Source organism: Aquarana catesbeiana, linkage group LG01 (assembly GCF_042186555.1).
Source record: "Aquarana catesbeiana isolate 2022-GZ linkage group LG01, ASM4218655v1, whole genome shotgun sequence".
Lineage (NCBI taxonomy): Eukaryota > Metazoa > Chordata > Amphibia > Anura > Ranidae > Aquarana > Aquarana catesbeiana.
The window spans coordinates 74,554,603-74,581,420 of record NC_133324.1 but is presented as its reverse complement, the minus strand read 5'-3'; the positions used below and the strand labels follow the sequence as shown (position 1 = coordinate 74,581,420).

Sequence of the window (26,818 nt, the reverse complement as noted above, 5' to 3'; positions counted from 1 at the left end):
CAATAATGTACTGACGTAGTACTTTAAGTTCCAGTTCGAAGAGGGGAAAGATGCGCCCGAAAAGGCATTTCAGTGCCTGGCAAAAGTTCAATTGGGCAATCATACGGGCGGTGAGGTGGTAGGATGTCAGCTTTCTGTTTATCAAAGACCTCCAGGAATTCATGATAAGCTGCAGGTATGAGCTGTGACACAGGAGAGTCAGTATGTACGCCCAGAAGGGGTGCAGATCCCATAGAAATGGGATGAAGGCAGGACTGCTGGCAGTAGGTGGATGGAAAAGTAATTTCTCCTGATCCCCAGTTTATCTGCAGATTGTGGGCTTGTAACCAAGGGATGCCCAGGATAACGGGAAACAGAGTAGACGGAATAATGTCCAAATATTCCCGATGACCGGTATCAGATACAGTCAGCAGTGGGCAAGTCTCGTGTGTTTTAGGCTAAGACCTGAGATGGGATCCATCGGCCAGATGGATGGATAACTGATGTGTCTTTGCTTGCAAAGGGACTTGATGATGATGGGCAAAGTCCTTTTCCATGAAGCAGCTGCAAACTCCAGAATCGATTATGGCTGGAACTTGGATGTTTTTCCCAGGGAACAGTCTTGGTCTTTGTGGGCCTCACAGGGCAGTTTTGAAGGTGATGTCCCGCTACCCCACAATATAGACACAAGTTTTTCTGGCGTCTTCGCAGCTTTTATTCACTAGTGAGTGGAGAATGCAAAAGTCCTAGTTGCATGGGCTTTGCCCGTGGATTTGTGGGTATAGTGGTTACGCCAGCTCTTTCTGTTCTCCTTTCTCTGAACCTACGATCAAGCTGGATAGCAAGAACAATGAGGCTATTGAGGGAGCTGGGGACCCCCACTCGAGCAAGTTCATCTTTGAGCACCTCAGACAGGCCAAGGCGGAATTTATGCTGTAGGGCTGCATCATTCCAACCCGTATCAGAGGCCTACAGGCGGAATTCTGCAACATAGTCCTCAGCGGGTAGATGACCTTGCCGTAGGGTATGGAGGGTAGACTCTAAAGTGGCTGTACGCTGGGGGTCATCGTAGAGCTGAGCCATCGCTTCAAAGAATAAAGAGAGAGAGTCCAAGATTGTACTGTTCCGTTCCAGGAGCTGATGGGCCCATTAATGTGATTCTCCGAGAGGCAGGGATATGACAAAACCCACCTTGGTGGTTTCAAGTGAGAAAGTTCTTGGTTGCAGGGCAAAGTAAAGTTCACAAGAGTTCTTAAATGCACAGAACTTGTGCTGATTGCCTGAAAACCGCTCTGGTGCAGGGACTTGGGGTTCCGGTGGTGACATAGTTCCTGTGAATGCGGAAACAGTCTGTTCAGACATGGAGTGGCCAGGTGCTGTGACAGGTGCAGAAGTTGCTGAGGTAAAGGCCACGGATTGAATATGACCCTCCAGCTGCAGGTAGTTTTCTTGCAGAGTGCTGACTGCCTGGATAAGAGAGGCAAGTTGCAGGCATAGCGTCTCCAGAGGTGAAGGTGAGGGAATCCCCTGTTAAGACCAGCGGCACCAAAACTAGTATCCTCATCGGAAGATTTCCTCTTAATTCCAGTTCTGGTGACAACCCAAAATTTGGTGTTTTCTTTCACTTTCACATTCATTGACATGAAACAAGACACATAGAGAGGGGGGGGATCCCCTTAAAGGTTCTTCAAAGTTAAAGGTTGTTCTAATCCAACTCCACATTATCCAAAACAAAAACAAAAAAAAGTTTTTCCCTAAGTTAAACCAACCTAAGAGTCAAGTTAAGGTTGGTGGTCAGGAGGTGTGGGGATTAATTTTAATTTTATGCTTGTTATTGACACTTAAAATTCCAAACTATGAACTACCTCTGGCACTGGGTTCCCAACTCCAAAACTCAACATACTACAGAAAAGTGTTTGTGTATTGTGTACTATGGTGTAGGTGGGGTGGCAAAAGCTCACACAGCCAGCTGAAAAAAAAAAAATATTGAAGTAATGCAGCAATAGTTCACAATAACCCGGTGGGACAGCTACCCAGCCGGTCACACACACAGTTGCCAATAACTTGCAGAAGTAGGTTCAAGTCGAACCAACAGTATCTGTTGAGAATTGGCCTGGACGTCTCGTGCCCAATCAGGAAGATATCCAGGGAGATGCAACCCTATGCTTTCCCACCTCCTCGGGAACCTTTCCCTATCACTAGTATTGTCCCTAACAGACAGGGTATCTTTCGCTATTCTACCCACTTGTATAGAGCGGGCCAAACCCAGGGGCCAGGGTCTTAAATAGATTCTGCCAGACCTAAGATGGCCAACAGAGTCACATGGATGGCCAGCATCCAACTGCCCCCTTGCTGATGTCACTTCTGCCCCCTGTGTTCCACGCTGGTTTCAGGAAATGCCGCAGCTATCTTGCTCCTCCAGACCCTCGGTTTCTTCAGCTGCTGGTTGGCACAGTACAGGGAAGACCATCTCAGGAGAACTTCATATATTAATGAGCCTGTTTATTCTGTAAACCTGTAAGTACTTTTAACTGTTGCATTTTAAAAAAATTGCTAACATACTGCACTTAGAAGCGCCTTTCTCTACATATCTTTTTCTATCCAGAGCCTGCTTCTCTCCTGTATGTGCTGCTCGAGTTCCTGTCAGCTTGCTATCCTGCTATCTTGGATGATCCTGAATGCATATAGCACCTAGAGGACCCTTCTAGCAGAAGCGCTCCGACTTACCCTTCTCCAGCATCCAATTGGATTGCGCCCCAAAGACTCAGGAAACCATAGGGGAGCCCTGTTCCTCATGACCTCCTCTCCCCCTGCATTACCACTGTTGTTGAGACAGCAGACTGCACCTGCCTACAATATTTCAGTTACTGTAAGATAAATGGATGGAAAATAGTCAAGAACTTTTAAGTTCCATAAATCAATTTTTCTGGTTATATCCATCTATTGCAAAAATTGCTTTACTAAAAATCAACTTCTTCCTATTTAAGCAAATGTTCAACTCATGGAAACCTTCCAGCTATTTAGAATGCCTGGTACACACTATAATTTTTTTTCCCAAAAAACTGTCAGCTCCGGTTGGAGCCACTGTACTAATGATCCAATGTTAGTACAGCGATCTTACCCCGCCGAGCTGTTGTGTTCTGACCCCCCCCGTGCCAGAGCGCTGATCGGGAGCCAATTGGCTGCTGTTTTTACAGCATACTCATCCAAAAGAAGCCGGACAAATGTCCGGCTTCTGTCAGACTGGCTACCATACACACGGGCCAAATGTTGGTCGGTTTTTATTGAACCGGCCGATGCCGTCCGGCAATCAGCCTGTGTGTACAGGGCTTTAGATGTATTGACTCAAAAGCAAAAATGAATCCATTAACAAATAAGAAAAAGTAATTATTGCAAAGTAACTGAACTAATTATTTTCTATTTTAGGAGAACCTTAAAGCAATCAGGACAAGTGAAGTGTGGCTTGTGAACATAAACCAACCTACAGCTAATAATGCAATTACCTTAATTTTCATGCATCCACAGTGCAGACACAATTCAAAGACTCATGGAAGGGGATTTCAATCTGATTGGGGTCAATGACAATACACCAAAGAATGACTCTCCACCAGATCTGGAAGGGGATTCCAAACCGATTGGGGTCAATGACATTACACCAAAAAGTAACTCTCCACTGGATCCCTTTGTAGCATTGAGAGGCCTGGCATTCCTTCACATAGAGGACACAAGTGACCACAGCTTGGACGATGAAACAAGCTTTGACACTGAAGAAGATGAGCCAAATTTCTTTGCAGGTGACACCCTCTTTATCCTGGAGGATGTTGATCCTGATACAGAAAATTCCAAATTTGTGCTCTGTCCAATGACTCCATATAGCGCTGAAACTTCACTAAACATTGAAGACCCAAGTCAAAATATAAATGGTGACCTAGTACCAAATTGCTCACTGTCTCATAGGTTTAGGTGCCATACCAGTAATGTTGACCATCATTATTGTATGCTGCATGGTTCTAAATATTGTTGCAGAGCCCCAGAGCCAAACTGGGATGTTAAAGAGACTATAGAAAAGGAACTTTATGAGGATTGTCTCAACTATTTGGAATGTTCTGATGTCATGACGGATTATGCCAATGGAATCTGGCTGAGTGCACTGCTAGGCAATGAGTCCGTCTTTTTACTGGAAACCGACCAGGATGATGAGCCAAAAGCGAGCCAAAATGAGAGTGATGTACTCCCGAGTGGTGTGACCTATGTAAATGAAGGATCGAGTAACACTTTAGCTATGGATGATTTAGCTAGTCTCTGTGTCAGTCACTCAAAGGCACCAGCAGTAGATGAAAAGGGAGACCTCTCTGGAGATCTTCTAAAAGCTCTGGAGACAGAGATGGTGATTACGGTAGGGCACCAAAAAAACAATACTTCCAGTCCGCAAAAAAAGAAGAAATGTAAACTTCCTTGTGCCTCTGCAGCCATCCAAGATGACCAGGCAGGAATTGAGGTGGAAAACAGCCCAGAAGAACACCGATTGGCATCGATGAAACGCAGCAACAGTAATCCATTTATGGAACTGTATTTGGTGACAATGACAGATGAACCAGGGTCAGATCCATTAATATGTGATCGTTTTGAAGAAAGAGAACAGGGGGTGGAAAAGCTGATCTTGGAGGAGGACACGATTGATAAGCAATGTCCAGGAATTCTTACAGAAGAGGAAGTCCACCAGCTGTCTGAGGGAGAAATTCAAGATCAGTTTACTCTGGAAAGCACTAACTTTTATGACAGTGGGCAAAGCCAGATGCAAGAGGAGCAATTGATGGAAGCTGATATTGCTGTAGAACATGTGGATATAAATAGCATGTGTACAATAGAAAGTGCAGAAGAAGATGATACCAAGGAAGATAATTATATCAAAGAAGACAATCATATCAAGGAAGACAATCATACCAAGGAAGATGATCATACTAAAGAAGATGTTCATACCAAGGTACCATACACCCACATATATTACTACTATACTCTACAGCGCACTTAATTTAAATTGAACTGTACAACATTCCATGTGCCTTAAGCTCACCGCACACGTTCCAATCTGACCGTACGATCTCCTTTAAATCTACTAAATCTGTAGTGTGTAGACCTGCTTGAGTGGATACAAATTGTATAGTTTAAGTAGGTCCTTATATTAAATAGCGATGGTAAACCTAAAGGAGATTGTACAATGATTGCACAGTCAGATTTTATTGTGAGCTTAAAGTAACCCTGTCATGAACACATTTTTTGGAAATGAACACAACTGGAAAATAAGCAAGCACCGCTCCATTCATGAGAAATCTTCATATGAAGTCCAGAGTGCAACTGACACCTCAAGGAGTGCCGATCTCTTGGGTCTCTTACAATACAGAGGTGTGAAGGAGACCTTATGCAGGTTTGAATTTTTCTGATACATACCATCTTAATCATGGAACCTAAACATCACTGGTTTAACCTGCCAGTTAATGTTGGGTTTATTTCTTGCCACATCTCTTTGTCTGGCTACACAGAGGTACATTTACTAAAGGCAAACAGACTGTTCACTTTCAAAGGTTTTTTTTAGCAGCAAAGTAGGTATTCAAATCAAAGTGACCATAATAGGGTTAAAAATTAAGTTCTTTATTTGTATCATAGTATCAAAAGAAGGGGGTAAAGGGCATGATTACATGGGAGTTGTAAAAAGCAATTCAGATCCTTACATATAAAAAGACATCTCGTCAGTATGAGAAAACTGCATATAAACTCAATACATATTTAGAAAACCATAACATTTATGCAGAGTTTCACATGATATCCCCATGATATACGCGTTTCGACCTGTGTGGGTAAAGGTCTTCTTCAGGGGAATTTACTCTATGCAAAAAAGAAAACAGTTTAAATGAAGCTATCTATAAATAAATCAATTATTCTATATACTCATTTCATATTGTGGAGTTAAACTCTAAATGTACTAAATGTAAGGATCTGAATTCCTTTTTACAACTCCTATGTAATCATGCCCTTTACCCCCTTCTTTTGATACTTTTGATACTATGATACAAATAAAGAACTTAATTTTTAACCCTATCATTGTCACTTTGATTTGAATACCTACTTTTCTGCTAAAAAACCCTTTGAGGGATTTGCCATTCAATTATACAAATTAGGGTGTGCAGCTCCAACTCGTATATATGTGTTATCTATTCTAAACAGACAGTTCACTTTGCAAAGTGCAGTTGCTCCAGAGCTTAGAATATTAGGTGAATCTTCACTTTGCAAATAATATCCAATCACATGCAAGGAAAATTAAAAAAATGCATGTTTGCTTGCTCGTAATTGGATGATGGTAGTCAGCAGAGTTTCTGTTCATTTACTAAGATCTGGAACAACTGCACTTGCAAAGTGCACAGTCTATTTGCCTTTACAAAACCAACCCCATAGTGTAAAAAATGCACGTTATGTGCGTTGGTACGCTGCGGTGCTATTCATTCTTTTTTTTTGGGTGGGGGATTTCTTTTCATTTGTTTTTCATACACAAATAAAAAACAAAGTACACAAAACAGACAATCAGCACTACATTGTCACAGCACCAGCAGCCCGCACAGCTCCATTACATACATTCAGGTTTCTCATACAAGGGTATGAGTTTGCTTCACAGTATTCACAGCTATTCATTCTTAATGGCACCCTCAATGCACCGCACCACAAAGCACGCACATGTGCTCCCATGTGTTGTGGTGCACTGCGAAACATAGTGAATTTTGGTGTATTAGAGCTGGTTCACACCACAAAAATGCACTCCTGTTCCGGATGTGTTTCTGTGTGAACGTTTTTAACGTGTCTTTGATGCGTTTCAGTGCGTTTTTGATACATTTCCAGATGCATTCTCTTTTTTTTTTCACTCTACTGGAGTCTGGTGCGCTTTTGATGCAATCCAGTGCATTCCGGTGCATTTTTGATGCGTTTTACCATGTTCCAGTACACAAAAAAAGAACAGGAAAAAAAAGAGATTCCCAAAAGAATTCTTCAGAGAGGAAATGACCGGTATTAAAGGTAAAAAATTATTTAATTAGAAAACTTCACATAACACTAATAATTAATGACAGTTGTCTGATTTTTAGATGTACATGGTGGAGGTTTAGTAGTGTTATATATTCAATAATTATAGTATTACTATATTCATTAATTATTAGTGTTATGTGAAGTTTTCTAATAAAATAATTTTTTACCTTTAATACTGGTCATTTCCTCTCTGAAGAATTCTTTTGGGAATCTCTTTTTGTTCCTGTTCTTTTTGTGCATGCTCAATTAATTCCTATGGTTGATTATTTCGATATCCCTGGGGTGACGTAAGGTTTATGTGGATGTAGTCAGTGTCATTTTTTTGCCTGTTTTGTTGATCATGTTCCAATACAGCCCAGTGCAGGAAAAATGCAGCATGTTCTACATTTTTTTTTCTGGAACTGGAAAGCCCTGAAACTGACCACGTTGGTGTGAACTATGCCATTGTAAACCATATAACCTACTTTCCATGCATTTTTGATACAAAAAAAAGAACAAAAAAAACACACCAGTCTGCATGTGGTGTGAACCGACCCTTATGCTCCGTACACACGATCGGAAATTCAGCCAGCAAAAGTCCGATGTGAGCTTTTGGTCGGAAATTCCAACCATGTGTATGCTCCATCGGACTTTTGCTGGTGGAATTTCCGCCAGCAAAAGATTGAGGGCAGGTTCTCTATTTTTCCGACGGAAAAAGTTCCTATCGGAAATTCTGATCGTCTGTAGCAATTCCGACGAGCAAAATTCCTACGCATGTTCAGAAACAATTCGGAAGCATTAAACTTCATTTTCTCGGCTCGTCGTAGTGTTGTACGTCACCGCGTTCTCGACGGTCGAAAGTTCAGAGAACTTTTGTGTGACCGTGTGCATGCAAGGCAAGCTTGAGCGGAATTCCATCGGAAAAACCATCCAAGATTTTTCTGACGGAAATTCCGATCGTGTGTACACGGCATTAGGCAGCCAATTAAAATATGCAGACTGCTTTTGCACAATGCATGTTAACACATAACATAACTTACATGCATTAACAAATTGTAGTGTAAATCCAGCCTTACTGTGCATCACTAGAAAGTCAGATAAAAAGATTAATGCCACGTACACACGACCGTTTTTTCCATCAGAATAAACTCTGAAGGTTTTTCCAACGGAGTTCCGCTGAAACGGACTTGCCTACACACGATCACACCAAAGTCCGATCGTTTAGAACGTGATGACGTACGACGGGACTAGAAAAAGGAAGTTCAGTAGCCAGTAGCCGATAGCTGCCCTTGCGTCGTTTTTGGTCTGTCAGAATAGCATACAGACGAGCGGTTTTCCCGATAGGAATTGATTCCGTCGGAAAGATTTAAAACATGTTCTATTTCTAGGTCCGTCAGAATTTTCGAAAGTATAAAAGTCCGATGAAGCATACACACGAGCGGAATATCCGATGGAATGATTCCGTCGGACCTTTTCTGCTGGAAAGTCCGGTCGTGTGTACGCGGCATAAGGGATCCTGGAGGGACCGTCCTTAAAGAGAAGGACTGCCATTGCTAATCCTCTCCTGAAGCTGCTTGTTGACTGGTTGTGTCTACTAGCTTCCATACTTTTAAGAGCCCATTCACACAGGGGCGACTTTGGATCCGACTTGAAGTCGCCCTTGGTCGGCCCAAGTCGTGCAACATGTCAAATTCCATGTTAGTCAATGGGACCCGTCTTAATGTACACTACTGAAGTCTCTCCGACTTCAGAAAAGGTTCCTGTACTACTTCAATCCGACTTCTAGGCGACTTGTACCCATTGATTTCAATGTTGCCTCCAAAGTCGGATCGTGTCTTAACTGAAGCAACAATACAGGAAGAGAAAATTGTTTTCTCAGGCAAACCCCTCCCTCCCCCCTCCCACAGAGCTGATTGTTGTTTGATTGGCCACTGGAAAGTCCCTGTCCTGGAGGCGACTTGAAGTCTCCTTGTAAGTCGCCCCAGGTCGAGCTGTGGTGCGCGCTCAGGTCGCCTCACAAAGTCACGGCCAGAGTCGTGTTGCCCCTGTGTGAACCGGCTCTAAGTCATTGATTCACAGCAAGCAAATGAAAGAACTCCTTATGTCTATATTTGTTACGAAAGTACTGAGTCCAAAGCAGCAACATGCCAGCCAGGCAACTGGTATTTTCAGAATGAGCAGTTAGCAGTTGCAGCCCGCGCAGTTTTCTCATCAGGTTCCCTTTAATCGATCACGTTCTATATGCTTGTATATAAGCAATGCAAGAATGTACGAGGAATTCCCAGGATACCATTTAGGCAAGAAAATGACTGACAGGTGCTGCTGCCGGATAGAGACAGTGATATGAAAAAGATTGAGATAAACAGAGCGGGATCCTAATTATAGAAGGAGGCTGATAATAGTTGGATAGCCTGGTGGAGATTAGGACAGCTGGATCAAGAAATGTGATCTGCGTACTTGTTTTATATGTCGCACGTTTAACCCTGTCAGTGCTGTACACCAAATGACATTCTCTATGCCCCACTATTGACTACTGTCCTCAATCAGACTCATCAAACAGAGGACTACATTCATCATCCCTGTCTGCACTGATTTACCTTTTTTAAATCACTTACTGATTTTTTCAAAAAACTATTAGATAAGCACCTGAACGACCACAACATACAGGGATATGTAATGTAATACTGACATATAATCACACACATAGGTTGGACTTGATGGACTTGTGTCTTTTTTTCAACCTCACCTACTATGTAACCTATGTAGGATTACATTCATCATCACTGTCCCCACTCTGATTTACCCAAAAGCAGATTCCATTCATCAACACTGTCTCTTTACTACGGCCATATACAGGTGAATCTCATTGAATTAGAATATCGTCAAAAGGTTTTTTTATTTCAGTAATTCTATTTGAAAGGTGAAATTCATATATTTTATATAGATGTGTTACACACAGTGATATCTTTCAAGCATTTCTTTCTTTTAATTATGATGATTATGGCTTACAGCTAGTGAAAACCCAAAATTCAGTATCTCAGAAAATTTGAGTATTATATAAGACCAGTGGCGTACCTATGGGGGGGGGGGGGGGGGTTTGGGCGCCCCGGGTGTCACACATTGATTGGGGGGGGTGTCAGGCCAGCTATCAGGGACGGGACAAAGCAGGGCGGGAGCTCTGTAGCTGGCTCTCTATATTTGTGCGTGTCAGCAGCGAATCGCGATGCTCCTCTGTTATTGAGCTCACAGTTGGGCTCTTTACTGCCACCTCTGGCTGCTTCCTGCATGTGCACCCCTCGTGGATTTCAGCTCCTCTGGTGTCTCGCAGGGACATGTAGAAACAGGACCTGGGACTAGCAAGACCACCTTACAAGTGGGGCTGTGAGTTGAAGTGAAGGTAGGAGGCTCTTTGTGTACAGGGGGAGGGCGGCAACTGAGTATGTACAGGTATATGTGTGTGTGTGTGGTGGGGGGGGGCAGCTGAGTGTGTACAGGTGTGTGTGGGGGGGGGCGCTGAATGTGTACAGGTGTGTGTGTGTGTGGGGGGGGCGCTGAATGTGTACAGGTGTGTGTGTGTGTGGGGGGGGCGCTGAGTGTGTACAGGTGTGTGTGTGTGTGGGGGGGGCGCTAAATGTGTACAGGTGTGTGTGTGTGGGGGGGGCGCTGAGTGTGTACAGGTGTGTGTGTGTGGGGGGCTGAGTGTGTACAGGTGTGTGTGTGTGGGGCGCTGAATGTGTACAGGTGTGTGTGTGTGTGTGTGTGGGGGGGGCGCTGAATGTGTACAGGTGTGTGTGTGTGGGGGGGGCGCTGAATGTGTACAGGTGTGTGTGTGGGGGGGGGGCGCTGAGTGTGTACAGGTGTGTGTGTGTGGGGGGCTGAGTGTCTACAGGTGTGTTGGGAGGCAGAGTGTGTAGACTTGTGTTGGGGGGTTGAGTGCGTCGACGTGTGAGGGGGGCTGAGTGTGTAGACTTGTGTTGGGGGGTTGAGTGTGTCGACGTGTGAGGGGGGCTGAGTGCGTAGACTTGTGTTGGGGGGCTGAGTGCGTAGACTTGTGTTGGGGGGCTGAGTACGTAGACTTGTGTTGGGGGGCTGAGTACGTTGACGTGTGAGGGGGGCTAAGTGCGTAGACTTGTGTCGAGGGGCTGAGTGCGTAGACGTGTAAGGGAGGCTGAGTGTGTAGACTTGTGTTGGGGGGCTGAGTGCGTAAACATGTGAGGGGGCTGAGTGCGTAGACGTGTAAGGGGGCTGAGTGCATAGACGTGTGAGGGGGGCTTAGTGCGTAGACTTGTGTTGGGGGGTTGAGTGTGTCGACGTGTGAGGGGGGCTTAGTGCATAGACGTGTAAGGGAGGCTGAGTGCGTAGACTTGTGTTGGGGGGCTGAGTGCGTAGACATGTAAGGGAGGCTGAGTGCGTAGACTTGTGTTGGGGGGATGAGTGCGTGAAGGTGTGAGGGGGGCTGAGTGCGTAGACGTGTGAGGGGGCTGAGTGCGTAGACATGTGAGGGGGACTGAGTGCATAGAGGTGTGAGGGGGGCTGAGTGCGTAGAGGTATGAAGGGGGCTGAGTGCGTAGAGGTGTGAGGGGGACTGAGTGCGTAGAGGTGTGAGGGGGACTGAGTGCATAGAGGTGTGAGGGGGCTGAGTGCATAGAGGTGTGAGGGAGCTGAGTGTGTAGACGTGTGAGGGGAACTGAGTGCATAGAGGTGTGAGGGGGGCTGAGTGCGTAGAGGTATGAAGGGGGCTGAGTGCGTAGAGGTGTGAGTCGGGACTGAGTGCGTAGAGGTGTGAGGGGGACTGAGTGCATAGATGTGTGAGGGGGGATGAGTGCGTAGAGGTGTGAGGGGGGCTGAGTGAGTAGAGGCATGATCAGCGAAGAGGGGGTGCCAGATATAGGATCCGCCCCAGGTGCCAATTGCTCTAGCTACGCCCCTGCATAAGACCAATAAAAAAAAGGATTTTTGATACAGAAATGTTGGCTTACTGAAAAGTATGTCCATGTACAGTATAGTATGCACTCAATACTTGGTCGGGGCTCCTTTTGCATGAATTACTGACTTTGAACTGCGCTGACTTTGAACTTGATAAAACACAGTGGACCAACACCAGCAGATGACGACATCATCGTCATCATCATCATCACTGACTGTGGAAACTTCACACTGGACCTCATGCAACTTGGATTCTGTGCCTCTCCACTCTTCCTCCAGACTCTGGGACCTTGGTTTCCAAATGAAATGTAAAATGTTTCCACAGTCAGTGATGATTTGGGGAGCCATGTCATCTGCTGGTGTTGGTCCACTGTGTTTTATCAAATCCAAAGTCAGCGCAGCCCTCTACCAGGAAATTCTAGAGCACTTCATGCTTCCCTCTGCTGACCAGCTTTATGGATATGCTGATTTTATTTTCCAGCAGGACTTGGCACCTGCCCACACTAATAAAAATACCAATACCTGGTTTAATGATCATGGTATCACTGTGCTTGATTGGCCGGTGAACTCACCTGACCTAAACCCCATAGAGAATCTGTGGAGTATTGTCAAGAGGAAGATGAGAGACGGCAGACCCAACAATGCAGAAGAGCTGAAGGCTATCAAAACAAACTGGACTTCCATAACACCTCAGGAGTGCCACAAGCTGATCGCCTCCATGCCATGCTGCATTGATGCAGTAATTCATGCAAAAGGAGCCCCGACCAAGTATTGAGTGCATACTATACTGTACATGGACATATCTTTCAGTAAGCCAACATTTCGGTATTAAAAAATCCTTTTTTTTATCGGACTTATGTAATATTCTAATTTTCTGAGATACTGAATTTTGGGTTTTCACTAGCTGTAAGCCATAATCATCAAAATTAAAAGAAAGAAATGCTTGAAAAATATCACTCTGTATGTAACACATCTATATAAAATATGAGTTTCACTTTTTGAATTACTGAAATAAATGAACTTTTTGATGATATTCTAATTTTATGAGACACACCTGCATCTATTACAGAGTAGATATTAAAAAAGCAACACTGTGCAAAATAATATAACAGAGTGAAAAGGTTCTGATGGAGGCAGTCATTCCCCTGCACCGTTTAGGAGATGTTTACTGTAGATGCAGCTGGTGATGTCACTGGCGCATGCGCTCTGAAGGAACGGCATATGTGGGAGTGACTTCATCACGGCTCCGGCCACTCTCACAGTCAGAATCTGTGAACCTGGAAGGAAGACGGGGGAAGATGGAAGCTCAGTCAGTGGTGAATGCAGCCTTTCCAATACAGTGATTAGTGAGGAAGACACTTTATTAATTTTGTAGCAAATGTCTAAATCAGCCCTCAAAAATTCCACTCGCCTGCTCGCATCTTGCGAGTGGATTTTGAGGGCTGGCGAACGTAGGCTGCCTGGGAGCGAGGGGGGGGGGGGGGGGGGCGAGCATTATATAGGAGTCCTTCTCACAGCGCTCGGAGGGGATAAAGAGGAGAGCAGGCGGGCGGATCATCAGAGTGCGAGGAACATCATTAGCGGCTTTCATTTCAATAGCAGTGTGTTCCCCCGCATTCGCTGTCACACACAGCCCCGCCCTCTGGTCCCGGGACTTTGATAGACAGATCACCCGGGACAAGTGACGTGTATCAAAGTTCCCCGGCCAGGGGGCGGGGCTGTATGTGAGGCCGAGCGGCGGGAACACACTGCTATTGAAATGAAAGCTGTTCCAGTGATGTCCCTCAGCGCTAGGGTTGCCACCTTTTCTTTAAGTCAAACCCGGACACTTTAGCGCAAAGCATTTTTTTTCACAGTATAAACTAAACATATATTTTGAAGTTAAATAACATTTCTCATATCATATGAAGTTAATCACAATAGTCTCCCTTTATATCAGAGTCCACAGAGTTCCCCTTTTACATCTGAATCCACAGAGTTCCCTTACACTGTAAGGGGGGACTCTGCAGACTCTGAGGTAAGGTAGAACTCCGGGGACTCTAACATCATAGCTCCCAACTGTCCCTGATTTTTAGGGACTGTCCCTGATTTGGAGCAATGTCCCTCTGTCCCTCATTCCTCCACATTTGTCCCTAATTTTGGTCTGATCTTTAGAGTTGATAATAAAATGCAATTTTTATCTATCAAAAAGGTGTTTTCCAGCCCTAAACCTTTCATCAGATTTCTAAATTACTGCATTTGTAAATTCCAAAAGCCAATATAAAGGAATAGTAGTGGTAAAAAAAAGCACTTGTGGGTTTAACTAATCTTGTTTTTTTGTACAATTCTCCTTTAAGGGGGCATGACAAGGGGTGTGTCCTATGGCTGAATGCTTTTGCTGATAGGTGTTCCTCATTCCCATCTCAAAAAGTTGGGAGGTGTGTCTAACATAAGGGATGCTCTGGGAACCCTGATTTAGGGGGAACACTGAGAATAGAGAGGACTCTCATGTAAAGTGGAGCTCTGATGTAAGGGGTGCTCTGAGAACCCTGATTTACCTTAGTGTACTCACTCAGAGGCAGGAGAGAGAAGGGGGGAGACTTCAATCACAGACAGGAATGGATGGTGAGCTCACTCACCCCTTGGCAGTCAGCACCTTTCATCCAGATGTATCTGAGGCTGCTGGACTTCAAATTTCCGGCCCCCACTTTCCTTTTCTGAGGAGTGTGGGCAAACACAGAGGGGTGGGGTGGGAGGGAGAATTGTTAGTGCTGGCATTGGGAAGTGTGAAAGAGAGCGTAACAGACACTCTTAGTTTAGACAACTGCAGCCAACAACCCTACTGGGAAGCCATAGTCCTGTCTGAATAATGTGTCCTGGTTTCAGGCAGTCTGAAAACCGGATGCATGATTCCAACCCCGAACTGTCCGGGTGAATCCTGGACAGGTGGCAACCCTACTCAGCGCTCTGATCATCCGGCCAGCAATCCTCTTCCTCTCCTCTCTTCCCCCACATGATGGACACATGGAGGCAGCATGATGGACACAGGTAGGCAGCATGATGGACACATGGAGGCAGAATGATGGACACATGGAGGCAGAATGATGGACACAGGGAGGCAGCATGATGGACACGGGGAGGCAGCATGATGGACACATGGAGGCAGAATGATGGACACAGGGAGGCAGCATGATGGACACAGGGAGGCAGCATGATGGACACAGGGAGGCAGCATTGGTGGACACAGGGAGGCAGCATGATGGACATAGGTAGGCAGCATGATGGACACATGGAGGCAGCATTGGTGGACACAGGGAGGCAGCATGATGGACACATGGAGGCAGCATGATGGACACAGGTAGGCAGCATGATGGACACATGGAGGCAGCATGATGGACACATGGAGGCAGCATGATGGACACATGGAGGCAGCATGATGGACACAGGTATGCAGCATGATGGACACATGGAGGCAGCATGATGGACACATGGAGGCAGCATGATGGACACAGGGAGGCAGCATGATGGACACAGGTAGGCAGCATGATGGACACATGGAGGCAGCATGATGGACACATGGAGGCAGCATGATGGACACGGGGAGGCTGCGCTGGTGGACACAGGGAGGCTGCGTTGGTGGACATGGTTGAAGCAGCATTGATGGGCACAGGTGAGGCTGCATTGTTGGGCACGGATAAAGTTGTTAATATTTATATTTAGAACTTAATTCTGCATAAAACATTTAAGTGTCATTTCATGAGATAATTTATGAGGACGTGTTTAGGGGCGGGGCAGGGTAGGGGTTGGTTGGGGCAACTGGCTCAGGACTTGAAATTTTGAGCCCTGTCTGAATGCCTTGGCTGCAGTAAAATAGTTCATTTTAGGCAGTTATTACTATTGCCTATTACAAAACATTGTACTTCGGGGACTTACCTAATACCTGTGATGACTCCTTGTACTGTAACTATGACTTCTATGACAACCTGTAGTACTTTAGCAGGGTTGAACACCCTGCTAAAGGACTGTGATGGACTGTGACAAGAAACACAACCCTAGTTTGTCATTGCATCTGACAGCGGGTGTCACTATAATACCAGGAGAACATAAGGAATATATATGAACTTGGAGAGCAACAGGAATTTGTTTTCAGTGCCTAATAAACTCTACTCAACAGGTTTCTGTACTGTTCTATAGTGCTTCGATTGAGAGTCAGCTAACGGCCAAATCACACCATATTATTATTATTAACATTAATATACAGGATTTATATAGCGCCAACAGTTTGCACAGAACTTTACAACATGAGGGCAGACAGTTACAATACAATTCAATACAGGAGAAATCAGAGGGCCCTGCTCATTAGAGCTTACAATCTAAAACCATATGCACACCATTGCCCAATGTAGTCCCAATGCATAGAGAAGGTACTTTGCTTTATGCCCTATTGTTACAGTTCACACCAACATGCTCTGTTGGTGTGCGCTAATGCAGTTTTTAGGCAGCACAGCCTGTTTTGTCTTACTACACCGCATTGCAATTTGTTACACAATGGACAATGGGTGCATTTTATATAGACTACAACACACACCCGCTGGTTTGAATAGGCCCTAAAATGGAGAGTTTGCATACAATATGTTCCCGCAGCAGCAGAAGAGTCCTCTCGTACTTAAAACTTAACCCCAGGTATGAATTTTATTATACTGCATACTTACATTAATCCAGCTTGGCACAATGCATATCTCATACCTGACGGGCCACTGGGGAAGGTGACAATCATTGTAGTAGTTGGCGCTGCTACAGTGATAGCCATGATCTTCTGAGTCCCTTTGTTTACTGACCACGTTGGGGGGGGGGGGGGGGGGTTTCGCTTACCTAGCACTGCCGCCATTCACAGAATTACTTTTTTTTCAATGTATACAAGGCATCCTTGTATTACTCCTTTCCACCTCATCCAATTAGAGAACGCCTTGTATTCATTAAAAAAAAGAAAAAAGAAACCAAAACACAAGGAGTTCTGCAAGGCTCAGGACCTGGAACATTGCTTCTACCACTGTAGCAGTGCCAACTACTGCAATCAGTGTAGGCCACTCTGTAATTGCTCATTTATCTCTAGGGGATATGGAAAAGTATATTCTCTAAGGCTGGGTTCACACTAGAGAATGCAGCGGCTCCCAGCAGGGGTCCGGTGCGTCTGCATTCACCATTTCAGGTTTCAGCACGAATTTTGGGCTGAATTCGGACCTGAAACGGACCAAAAGCTGCTGCGGAGAGGTGTGAACCGGCTCCATAGAGAACTGGTCACAATCTTCTGCTATGCGAATTGGATGCGGAAAAATCCACATCCAATTCACAATAGTGTGAACCCAGCCTAACTCAGGGTTCAGCAACCTGTAGATCGCAATCCATCAGTAGATCACGGCCAAGTGACTGAAAGATTTGCAGTCTGGGCTTTCTGACCCGCCATCCCAGAGCATCAAACAGAGTGCAATGCAGAGGGACTACTTGTAAAGTTGGAGCTGTAGTAGGGAGCAAGAGCCACATAAGCCGATGTCTCCTCTGTAGTTCTGGCTCCTGTCCCATATAGAGTGATACCAAATGCACTCCACTTCTTATTCCGATTAGTGGTCTCCAGAGTGGTGCCAGCAGCAGGAAAGAAAAGATCTTCAGGTCAGTGTTCTAGCAATACACTGGGCATCATAGTATAGGGCTGCTTTTACACTGATACACTGCCGAATGCCACGAAAGGCTCATTGGCAAGTGCAGCAGACACTGCTGAGTATAAATGGGTGGTGCTGCGCTAATCCTCATTAAACAAACTTGTGTCATAAAGGTGAGTAAAAAAATCATAGAATCAAATCTTATATCATAAATCAGATGCAGAAAATAATTAATAAAAACGTGATATGTGACACTAACCAATAAATATAACTAATCCGGTGAGGAGAGAAAAAACAAATATATATCATATACGTGAAAATATATACATGATGGCACATAAATATGGCCTCCTAGCAATTTAGTAAACCTCGCAATCATTAAAAAGACATTCCATCATATAGTGCAAAATAAAAATGATTTAAACTGTGTGCAAAATGCTCAGAGAAAGTGACAATGTGCAATGGTGTCTTCCAGTCAAATGAATCCGTACCCCATACTCAATGCAAGGTGACAAATGTGCAAAAAACGTCCTTCCAACTAAATATAAAATAAATTGTACCAAACAGTTTAGTGCAAAAGGTGCTATACACGGAAAGTCCTTGATAAAACTCAAATATGTGACAGCAACGGGTTAGCATGCGGCCGTTGCAATTAAAGTGCTCAGTGTGGATGACATCACATGTGTCTTCGTGTGCATACACACAAGTGGGTAGTGGCCCCTTACCTTAAGGTAATAGGGCAAGCGCATATAATCAGCATGCCTTTGGGGTGTCCACCTAGGCACTGCTACTCCTCTGAAAAGCGATCCAAGTGTGTTTGACACTTGTGAGAAAGCGATATATTGCCTCCTCACCACCTGAATTAAAGCGGGGTTCCATCCAAATTTTGAACAATATCTGTATGTATTCTCTTCCTTGCCTAGATGCTGACATGCCGTTTAAAAAAATTTAAATCGCCGTAATTACCTTTTATTTTTCTATTCTTCTTTGCACTTCCTGGTTCTCCTCCCGTGGGAGCAGGCCTGTTTCTAGCCTCTCCCAGACTCCGCACAGCCTCCTGGGAGCTAGTCTCAGGCTTCCCAGGATGCCACTGAGCATGTGCGGGAATGAGCGGTGAATGCTGGGAGCACAGCATTCACCACATCCAGGAAATAAATGCTTGTGGGCTTCAAATGCCCACAATGAAGATGGAAACCGCCTGCAGTGAATAATATAAGTTATTCTTTCCGACGAAATCTGACACAGGCGGACATATTACACACAATATGTGAGTATGTAATGCTGAGAAGAAAAGTTTGTGAATGAACTCAAAAAAAAAAAAAAACGATAGGTGGACCCCCGCTTTAAACCCATGACTGCCGTGGAATGCGCGCGATTGTGACATGCTATTACGGCATTTAGAGGTTTAAATCAGGTGTGAGGAGGCGACACTGTTCCCGGTGATCTTTGACTTCTCCCATGTTGTTCAGGTAGATCTCCACCTCTTTAAGGTTGCCTACCCCTGGTGTAGAATTTCCCTCTTCCTTATCTTCCTATCTGGTAAAATCCATTGTCAGTGGGACTGTGAGTGAAGGAAGATCTTTGCAATGGGCTCCCAGACAGAAATAAAAACTTAAGAGAAAATGAGCCCCTCCATACTGTATTCAGACTTTAATTGAATTAATTGCTTAAGCCGGCCATACATAGATTGAAATTCAGCTGGTTCACTGACCAAATTTAGATCCATGAATGAGCAAGGAGGTTGTACAGAAGTCAATCTACCGACCGACGTCTCTACAACTGTCCTGTTGGATTTTCCCCGTTTGATCATTCTATAGCCGGCAGCGCTGATCAGTGTATTCTGATGACGGGGAAGTCTCCCCACTATCAGAATACAATAGCTCAGAGGAGAGGATTCCCCCATCCACACATTCGATTGTTAAATTAAATAAGCTGATCCATCTGTGGGCTGCTTACACCAGTGCTGTTTCTTGGCCTAGGCCGACAAGGCCCAGGCCTAGGGCGGCACTTTGCGGGGGGCGGCATCCCCGCACGAAAAAAGCCCCCCTCTGCCGAGTCCCGGCTCCTGCACACAGCTACAGACCTCCAGGCAGGCGGCTTACTGCAGCCTGTAGTGGCGAAAGAGCGGCATGACTTGGCCGGAGAGGGAGGGCGGGGACTAGCGGCCAGTGATTGGCAACTGACGGAGGCTCCGCCTAACCTCCTCCGTGACATCTAGGCTCAGCGCAGTTGTACTCACCCCGCTGTCTACTGTCACTAGTAAACACAGAAGCCTCAGTTCTGTGCTTATTAGTGACAGCCCTGAGCGCATCTCTCCCGCTGGCGTCCACTTGCCTGGTGCTGTGTGATCATGGGCAGGAGTACGGGGCGGGGCATTACTTCAGACGTCCGGATGGCCTGATGATCCTGGCAAGTGAAAAGGGTTGCAGCCACACAGCATTGGATAAAGCCAGAAGGGGGGGGGGAGGGGTTTTAGGAAAACCGGGGAGATACAGAGGGAGCTGAGTTAAAGAGATGCAAAGCTTAGCTGTTGGGGGTTGCAGAGATAAGCTGTAGGGAAAAGGTGCAAAGGTGAGTTGTGGCCAGGGGTGCAGAGGTTAGCTGTAAAAAGAGGTAAGTGTGAAGAAGTGAGCTGTGGTCATTGAAGGGGGAGGCGTGCATAGGTGAATTGCAGAAGCATGGGGGGCGCAGAAGTGAATAACAGACATGAGGTGAAGAGATGAGTCGCAGAAAGAGGGCGCAGGGGTGAGTCGCAGAAAGAGGGCGCAGGGGTGAGTTGTTCACAGGCGGTGCAGATGTGAGTTGCCAAAGAGTGTGGGTGTGTAGATGTGAGTTGGAAAAAGGTGGGGGGGGGGTGCAGAGGTGGGTTGTGCATGTGTGGGAATGAAGAGGTGGGTTGTGGATGGGTGGGTGTGCAGATATGAGTTATGGACATGGGGTGCAGGTGAGTTGTGGATTGGGGTGCAGAGATGAGTTGCGGACAGGAGTTCAGAAGTGAGTTGTAGATGGGGATGCAGAGGTGAGTTTTGGACGGGGGGCAGAAGTGAGCTGCAAACAGTTTTGGACGGGGGTGCCGAAGCAAGCAGTGGTTGGGGGTGCAGTCAGTGCTGTTTCTTGGCTAAGGCCCAGGCCAGCACTTTTCAGGGGGGGGGGGGGGGGCGACGTCCCAGCATGAAAAAAGCCTCCCCTCCCAAGTTCTGGCTCCCGCAGACAAATTGTCCCCAGCTACAGCCCCCAACTGGCAGCGGGCGGCTTACTGTAACCTGTAGCTGCGCTGTTTTCTGGTGGTGACTTGACCGGGGAGGGAGCACTTAAAGCAACTGATGGAGGCTCCACCTAACCTCCTCTGTGGCATCTATCGCAACTTCCTCCTGCCCGGGCTCTGTGTTTACGATTGGAGAGAGGAGGATGAGGGGAACCACCAGGACAGCCAGGTACGATTCTTATACTGCTTGTGCACTTTTTTTTCTGTTCGATAAGCTGCACTTATGGGACTGTATTGATGGGCACTGATAAGGCGGCACTGGTGGGACTGCACTGATGGCACTGTACTGATGGGCACTGAAAATAATAGATACATTTGAAATGGTATACAAAACATACAAGTAGGCCCTTGGTACCCACAGAGAGGAAGAGGTGGAGCTCTGAGTGGAAAAGGTGGAGCCTAAAGAGGAAGGGGTGGGGTTTACAGATGACAGGGTGGGTCTTAAACAGGAAAGGTGTGGCCCTGACAGGAAGGGGTGGGTCATAATTTAATTAGGGGGTGCACGAGTTTAGTCAGGCCTAGGGCAGCACGAAACCTAAATACACCACTGGCTTACACATCTATGTTTCAGTGAGAAACACTTGGTTGATATGGCTCATTCAAAACTAAAGTTAGCCTACAGTTGATTGCCCCATCCATGGGTGGATGGAGGAATCTCCACTGCCAGCTATTATATTTAGCAACCACAATACCCATGATTGCCTGAATACAGTGGTGGTGCTGAACAATGACTGCATCTGATAGGTTGAAGTCACAGCCGGACTGATAGATCTTCCCACCCGGCTCAGTCGATTTTACTTGAGCTGGGTGGTGAAATTCAAGCCAGCCAATGTGACAGAGTTTCTCTCTAGGAAAAATAGGTACGAAATAGGTCAGGAAATAGGTCTCTTTCAGACAGGCGGTTGTAAAAATGGGCTGCATTTTTTTTTTTTTTCTTGTAAAAAAGTAACTTCTCACTGGACTCTTTAAAGATCTTATGGTGCTCTCGTCCTTTCAAAGCATTTTATGTTTCTATGGTATAGTTAATGAATGGGAGAACAGTATTTGTTTGCATAGCTCCCAACTGTCCCTGGTTTTAAGGGACTGTCCCTGATTTGGAACAATGTCCCTCTGTCCCTCATTCCTCCTCATTTGGCCCTCCTTTTGGTCTGATCTACATAGTTGTATATACAACGCATTATAGATCTATCAAAAAGTATCTCCCAGTGCTAAACATTTTATCCAATTTCTAACTTGCTGCAATTGTAAATTCCAAGAGCCAATATAAACGAATAGTAGTGGTAAAAAAAGCACTTGTGGGTTTAACTTTTTTTTTTTAATTTTTATTATTGCATTTTAGTGTAAATATGAGATCTGAGGTCTTTTTGACCCCAGATCTCATATTTAAGAGGTCCTGTCATGTTTTTTTTCTATTACAAGGGATGTTGACATTCCTTGTATTAGGAATAAAAGTGACACAATTTTTTTTTCTAAAGAACAGCGTAAAAATAAACAATAAAAGGTAAAATAAATAAGAAAAAAGCTCATCAAGCTCTTGACGAGCTTGCGTGCAGAAGCGAATGCATACGTGAGTAGCGCCCGCATATGAAAATGGTGTTCAAACCACACATGTGAGGTATCGCCGCGATTGTTAGAGCGAGAGCAATAATTCTAGCCCTAGATCTCCTCTGTAACTCAAAACATGCAACCTGTAGAATCTTTTAAATGTCACTTATGGAGATTTTTAAGGGTAAAAGTTTGTCCCCGTTTCATGAGCGGGCGCAATTTTGAAGCGTGACACGTGTATCAATTTACTCGATGTAACATTATCTTTCACAATATAAAAAAAAAAAATTTGGCTAACTTAGCTTAGCAGGGAGGATTCACCCATCCACCTTAAAGGTATGGATGAGGGAATCAGTTCAGTTTTTTCATTCAGCCTTTTTATCTGAACCATGTCAGCATGGCAAGCTTAGGCTTTTTGGAGAGGGTCTGGGACTTTTTTCCCCCAAAATGCAGCGTTTTGCATGTAATAGAATTCAATGGACCCGCATCCAAAATGCAAGTACCGTGTTTTTACTGCGATTTGCGTTTTACTTTATTCATTTATTTTTTACACTGTATATAGCTGGTTGCTAAGGAGGGGGCCGGGAAGCCAGCTGCTGCGTCCTTAACAAAAAAAAAAATGCGTGGGGTCCCCCCCAAGTCCATACTTGGATCTAGTATGGATCTAGTATGGATTCGGAGGGGACCCCTCATGCCAATTTTTTTTTTTTAATGGCGTGGGGGTCCCCCCAAAATGCATACCAGACCCTTATCCGAGCATGCAGCCTGGCAGGTCAGGAAAGGGAGGGGACAAGCAAGCGCCCCCCCTCCTGAACCATACCAGGCCGCATGCCCTCAACATGGGGGGATGAGTGCTTTGGGGCAAAGGGGCTCTGCACCCCCCCACCCCAAAGAACCTTGCCCCCATGTTGATGGGGACAAGGGCCTCTTCCCGACAACCCTGGCCCGGTGGTTGCGGGTGGGGGGGCTTATTGGAATCTGAAAGCCCCCTTTAACAAGGGGGCCCCCAGATCCCGCCCCCCCATGTGAATGAGTAGGGGGTACCCCTACCCATTCACTAAAAAAAAAAGTAATGTAGTGTAAAAAAAACACAGTAGACAGTTTTTGACAAGTCTTTTATTAAAAATCTTCTTCTTCTCCACTTCTTCCTCCGGTCTTCCTCCATCTTCTCCCACATCTTCATCCTCCGGTCTTCTCCTTCTTCCCCTGCTTCTTCTTCTACTCTTCTTCTGTCTTCTTTGTCCTGTGTTCTTCTTCCTCTGCCACCCCTCCCGCCAATGACGCTCCTCCGATGCTGTGTCCCGCTGATCTGTCGGCGCCGATGGCCTGCATTTCTTAAATAACGATGGGGCGTGGCAATCGGATTGCGTCATCCTGAGGCCACGCCCGCTTGTGACGTCATGGACTCATCATCCCCCGGGCGGTGACGTCACAAGGGGGTGTGGCCTCCAGATGACGCAATTCGATTGCCATGCCCCCATCGTTATTTAAGGAATGCAGGACATCAGCGCCAACAGATCAGCGGGACGCAGCATCGGAGGAGGGTCGTCGGCTGGAGCGGCGGCAGAGTAAGAAGAAGAGCAGAAGAAGAAGACAGAAGAAAGAGTGGAAGAAGAAGCAGGGGGAGAAGGAGAAGACCGGAGGAGGAAGATGCGGGAGAAGATGGAGGAAGACCGGAGAAAGAAGCGGAGAAGAAGAAGATTTTAAATAACTTGTCAAAAACTGTCTACTGTATTTTTTTAACACTACACTACTTTTTTTTAGTGAATGGGTAGGGGTACAATGTACCCCACACTCATTCACATAGGGGGGGGGCGGGATCTGGGAGCCCCCTTGTTAAAGGGGGCTTCCAGATTCCGATAAGCCCCCCGCCCACAAACCCTGGGCAAGGGTTGTCGGGAAGAGGCCCTTGTGCCCAAGGTGCTTTGGGGTGGGGGGCGCAGAGCCCCCCCTGCCCCAAAGCACCCATCCCCCTATGTTGAGGACATGTGGCCTGATATGGTTTGGGGGGGGGTGGGGTTGCTCGTCCCCTCCCTTTCCTGACCTGCCACGCCATTTAAAAAAAAAAAAATTTGGCATGGGGGGGTTCCCTCCGGATCCATACTAGACCCAAGGGCCTGGTATGGTCCTGGGGGGGACACCACGCCGTTTTTTCGCTCGATTTTTTTTTTTTTTTTTTAGCCCGCAATTCTTTTTTTTCACATTGAGCGGGAAGGTCGCTGACAACTGATGACTCATCGGTTGTTAAGGATGCGGCAGCTGGCTTCCCGGCCCCCTCCTTAGCAACCGGCTAAATACAGTGTAAAAAAAGATATTTAAAAAAAACTCAAATCGCTGTAAAATCGCGGAAAAAACGCATGTCCAAAAACACAGCAAGCACCGCAGAAAGCACTGCAGAAACGCTCAAAAGCTACATGCATAGATGTGAATCGAACCTAAGGCTGGATTCACACCTATGCAGTTTTGGTGCTTTTTGTATTTTGCAGATTTGCACTACAGTCCATTTAACATTGTTTCCTATGGAACACTATCTGTAGTGCAAATCTGCAAAATGCAAAAAACACAAAAAATGCATAGGTGTGAATCAGGCCTAAGGGCCCCTCCAGCCCTGCATGTTGCGGTGATGCACATTTTACCACAATGCACAGTAATGCACCATCTGTGGCGCAGAGCTATTCATTTAGAATGGCACCCCAACACATAACTACAGTAGTGGGGAGCGCTGCAGCACACCACATGTCACATGCCTCAATATTATGGTGGCTGCATATCTCTGATTGCATAGTTACATTATAGTTGATCTGGTTGAAAAAAGACACAAGTCCATTCAGTTCAAAGTGCTACTGCGGGAATTTTAACCTTGCTCCTGTGTGTGGTCACTCAATTGTCCTCACCAACGTGTCGTAACTCTAATAAAGACCAAACAAGGAACACTTTCCTCAGCTCTTAGGACTCTTTTACAGTGCCTACCTCCCTCTGAAAAGCGATCAGCTGTGGATCTCTTTTCAGAAGGTGGTATAACAGCAGCTGTCAGGAGCTTAGGAGGCGATCCAGCTTCTTTCTGAATGTCTATGTTTTGGGTTCATTTTTAATCCTACGTTGGATTGTGGATTTAAAAACCACACCAAGGCTCATGGTTGTGGTGTGATCGTATTGGCTTTAATGGGTGCATTTGACAGACAGTAACGTCTGTCAAACCCTGCTACCTTGGGGGGGGGGGGGGGGGTTGTTAAAACCACAGCTCAACTTCCTGTTTTTATGTGAAAAAGCCTTCATTTGCAGTGGGGGCTTCCCTTTTTGTTTGCTATGGAAGCAGGGCCACTGATAAGGCAGTACAGCCAGCTCTCCTGTACTGGGCCCAGGCCCCATCAGTTCAAAAGGGGGGGCCCAGGCATCTGCTGAGCAGGAGGGCCGGCTGTACTACCTTACTGCAGACACCTATTATTTTCTGCCTTCCCCTGCAGAGCTGCTGGCTTCTCTTCCCCCCCCTCCCCCCCAGCTGTGCTGCAGACAACGCTGTATCCTGGCCTAGGCCGACAAGGCCCAGGCCTAGGGCAGCACTTTGCAGGGGGGCAGCACGGAAAGAGTCCCAAAGATAGTGTAGCACCAGTCTTATGGGGCGGACTGGGCTGGGAGGCAAATTAGTCTAGCACCCCCATAAAGCGGCCGCACTGCTTCCGGTATGCGAGCGGCCGGCATTCCACGACTGTGGGTGGGGGGGGCACTTCTATTCTAATTTTGACTGTCCCATCATCCTGGACCACAAACCTTCCTCAATGTGCTATATGTTTTCTGCTGCACCATTGGCATGGTTATATCTTCTTAGTCCTCTCCATAAAATTATCAGAGATTTGTGCTTAAAGTAGAACTATAGGCAACAGTTTTTTTTTTCATTTTAGATAGAGTAAGGGAGGGTTAGAACCCCTGTCAGTTTATGTTTTACCATCCCTGTCCCATTGCAGAGATTTCCCGTCACTTCCTGCCCCATAGCCAAACAGGAAGTGAGAGGAAATCTATGCAAATTAAGAGAATCCATTGCCCCCCCCCCCCCCTCCCCACTTGAAAATTTCAGGGCGGGTCTTAAACAGCAAGGGGTGTGGCCTTGACAGGAAGGGGTGGGTCATATTTAAATTAAGGGGTGCACGAGTTTAGTCAGGCCTAGGGCAGCACAAAACCTAAATACACTACTGGCTGCAGAGGGATCAGTTCTAGCATCAGTGCCCCCATCCCTCTGCTTTCTGGGCCCCCCTGTGCACCCCTTTCCCCCAGAGCTTGGCTGGCTTCCCTCCTCTCCAGACAGTAGCTGCTGCGGGCACACAAAGGGATGTTTCAGGATGGAGAGTGGAGGAGGGGGGCCGGTAAAAATGCCATATAATAATGATTTTAGCATAAATATAATTTGATATTTTCTCGGGGG

The 26,818-nt window shown here is 46.0% G+C and overlaps 1 protein-coding gene across 1 annotated transcript in view; it reads left to right on the top strand.

Moving 5' to 3' along the window:
- The first annotated feature begins 3,526 nt into the window (after positions 1–3,526).
- The window catches only part of ALPK2 (alpha kinase 2), a 133,322-nt gene continuing 110,030 nt past the window's right edge, over positions 3,527–26,818 (top strand). The window contains exon 1 of the mRNA XM_073630467.1: positions 3,527–4,963. Coding sequence (XP_073486568.1) covers positions 3,527–4,963 — 1,437 coding nt within the window. The remainder of the gene's footprint in view (positions 4,964–26,818) is intronic.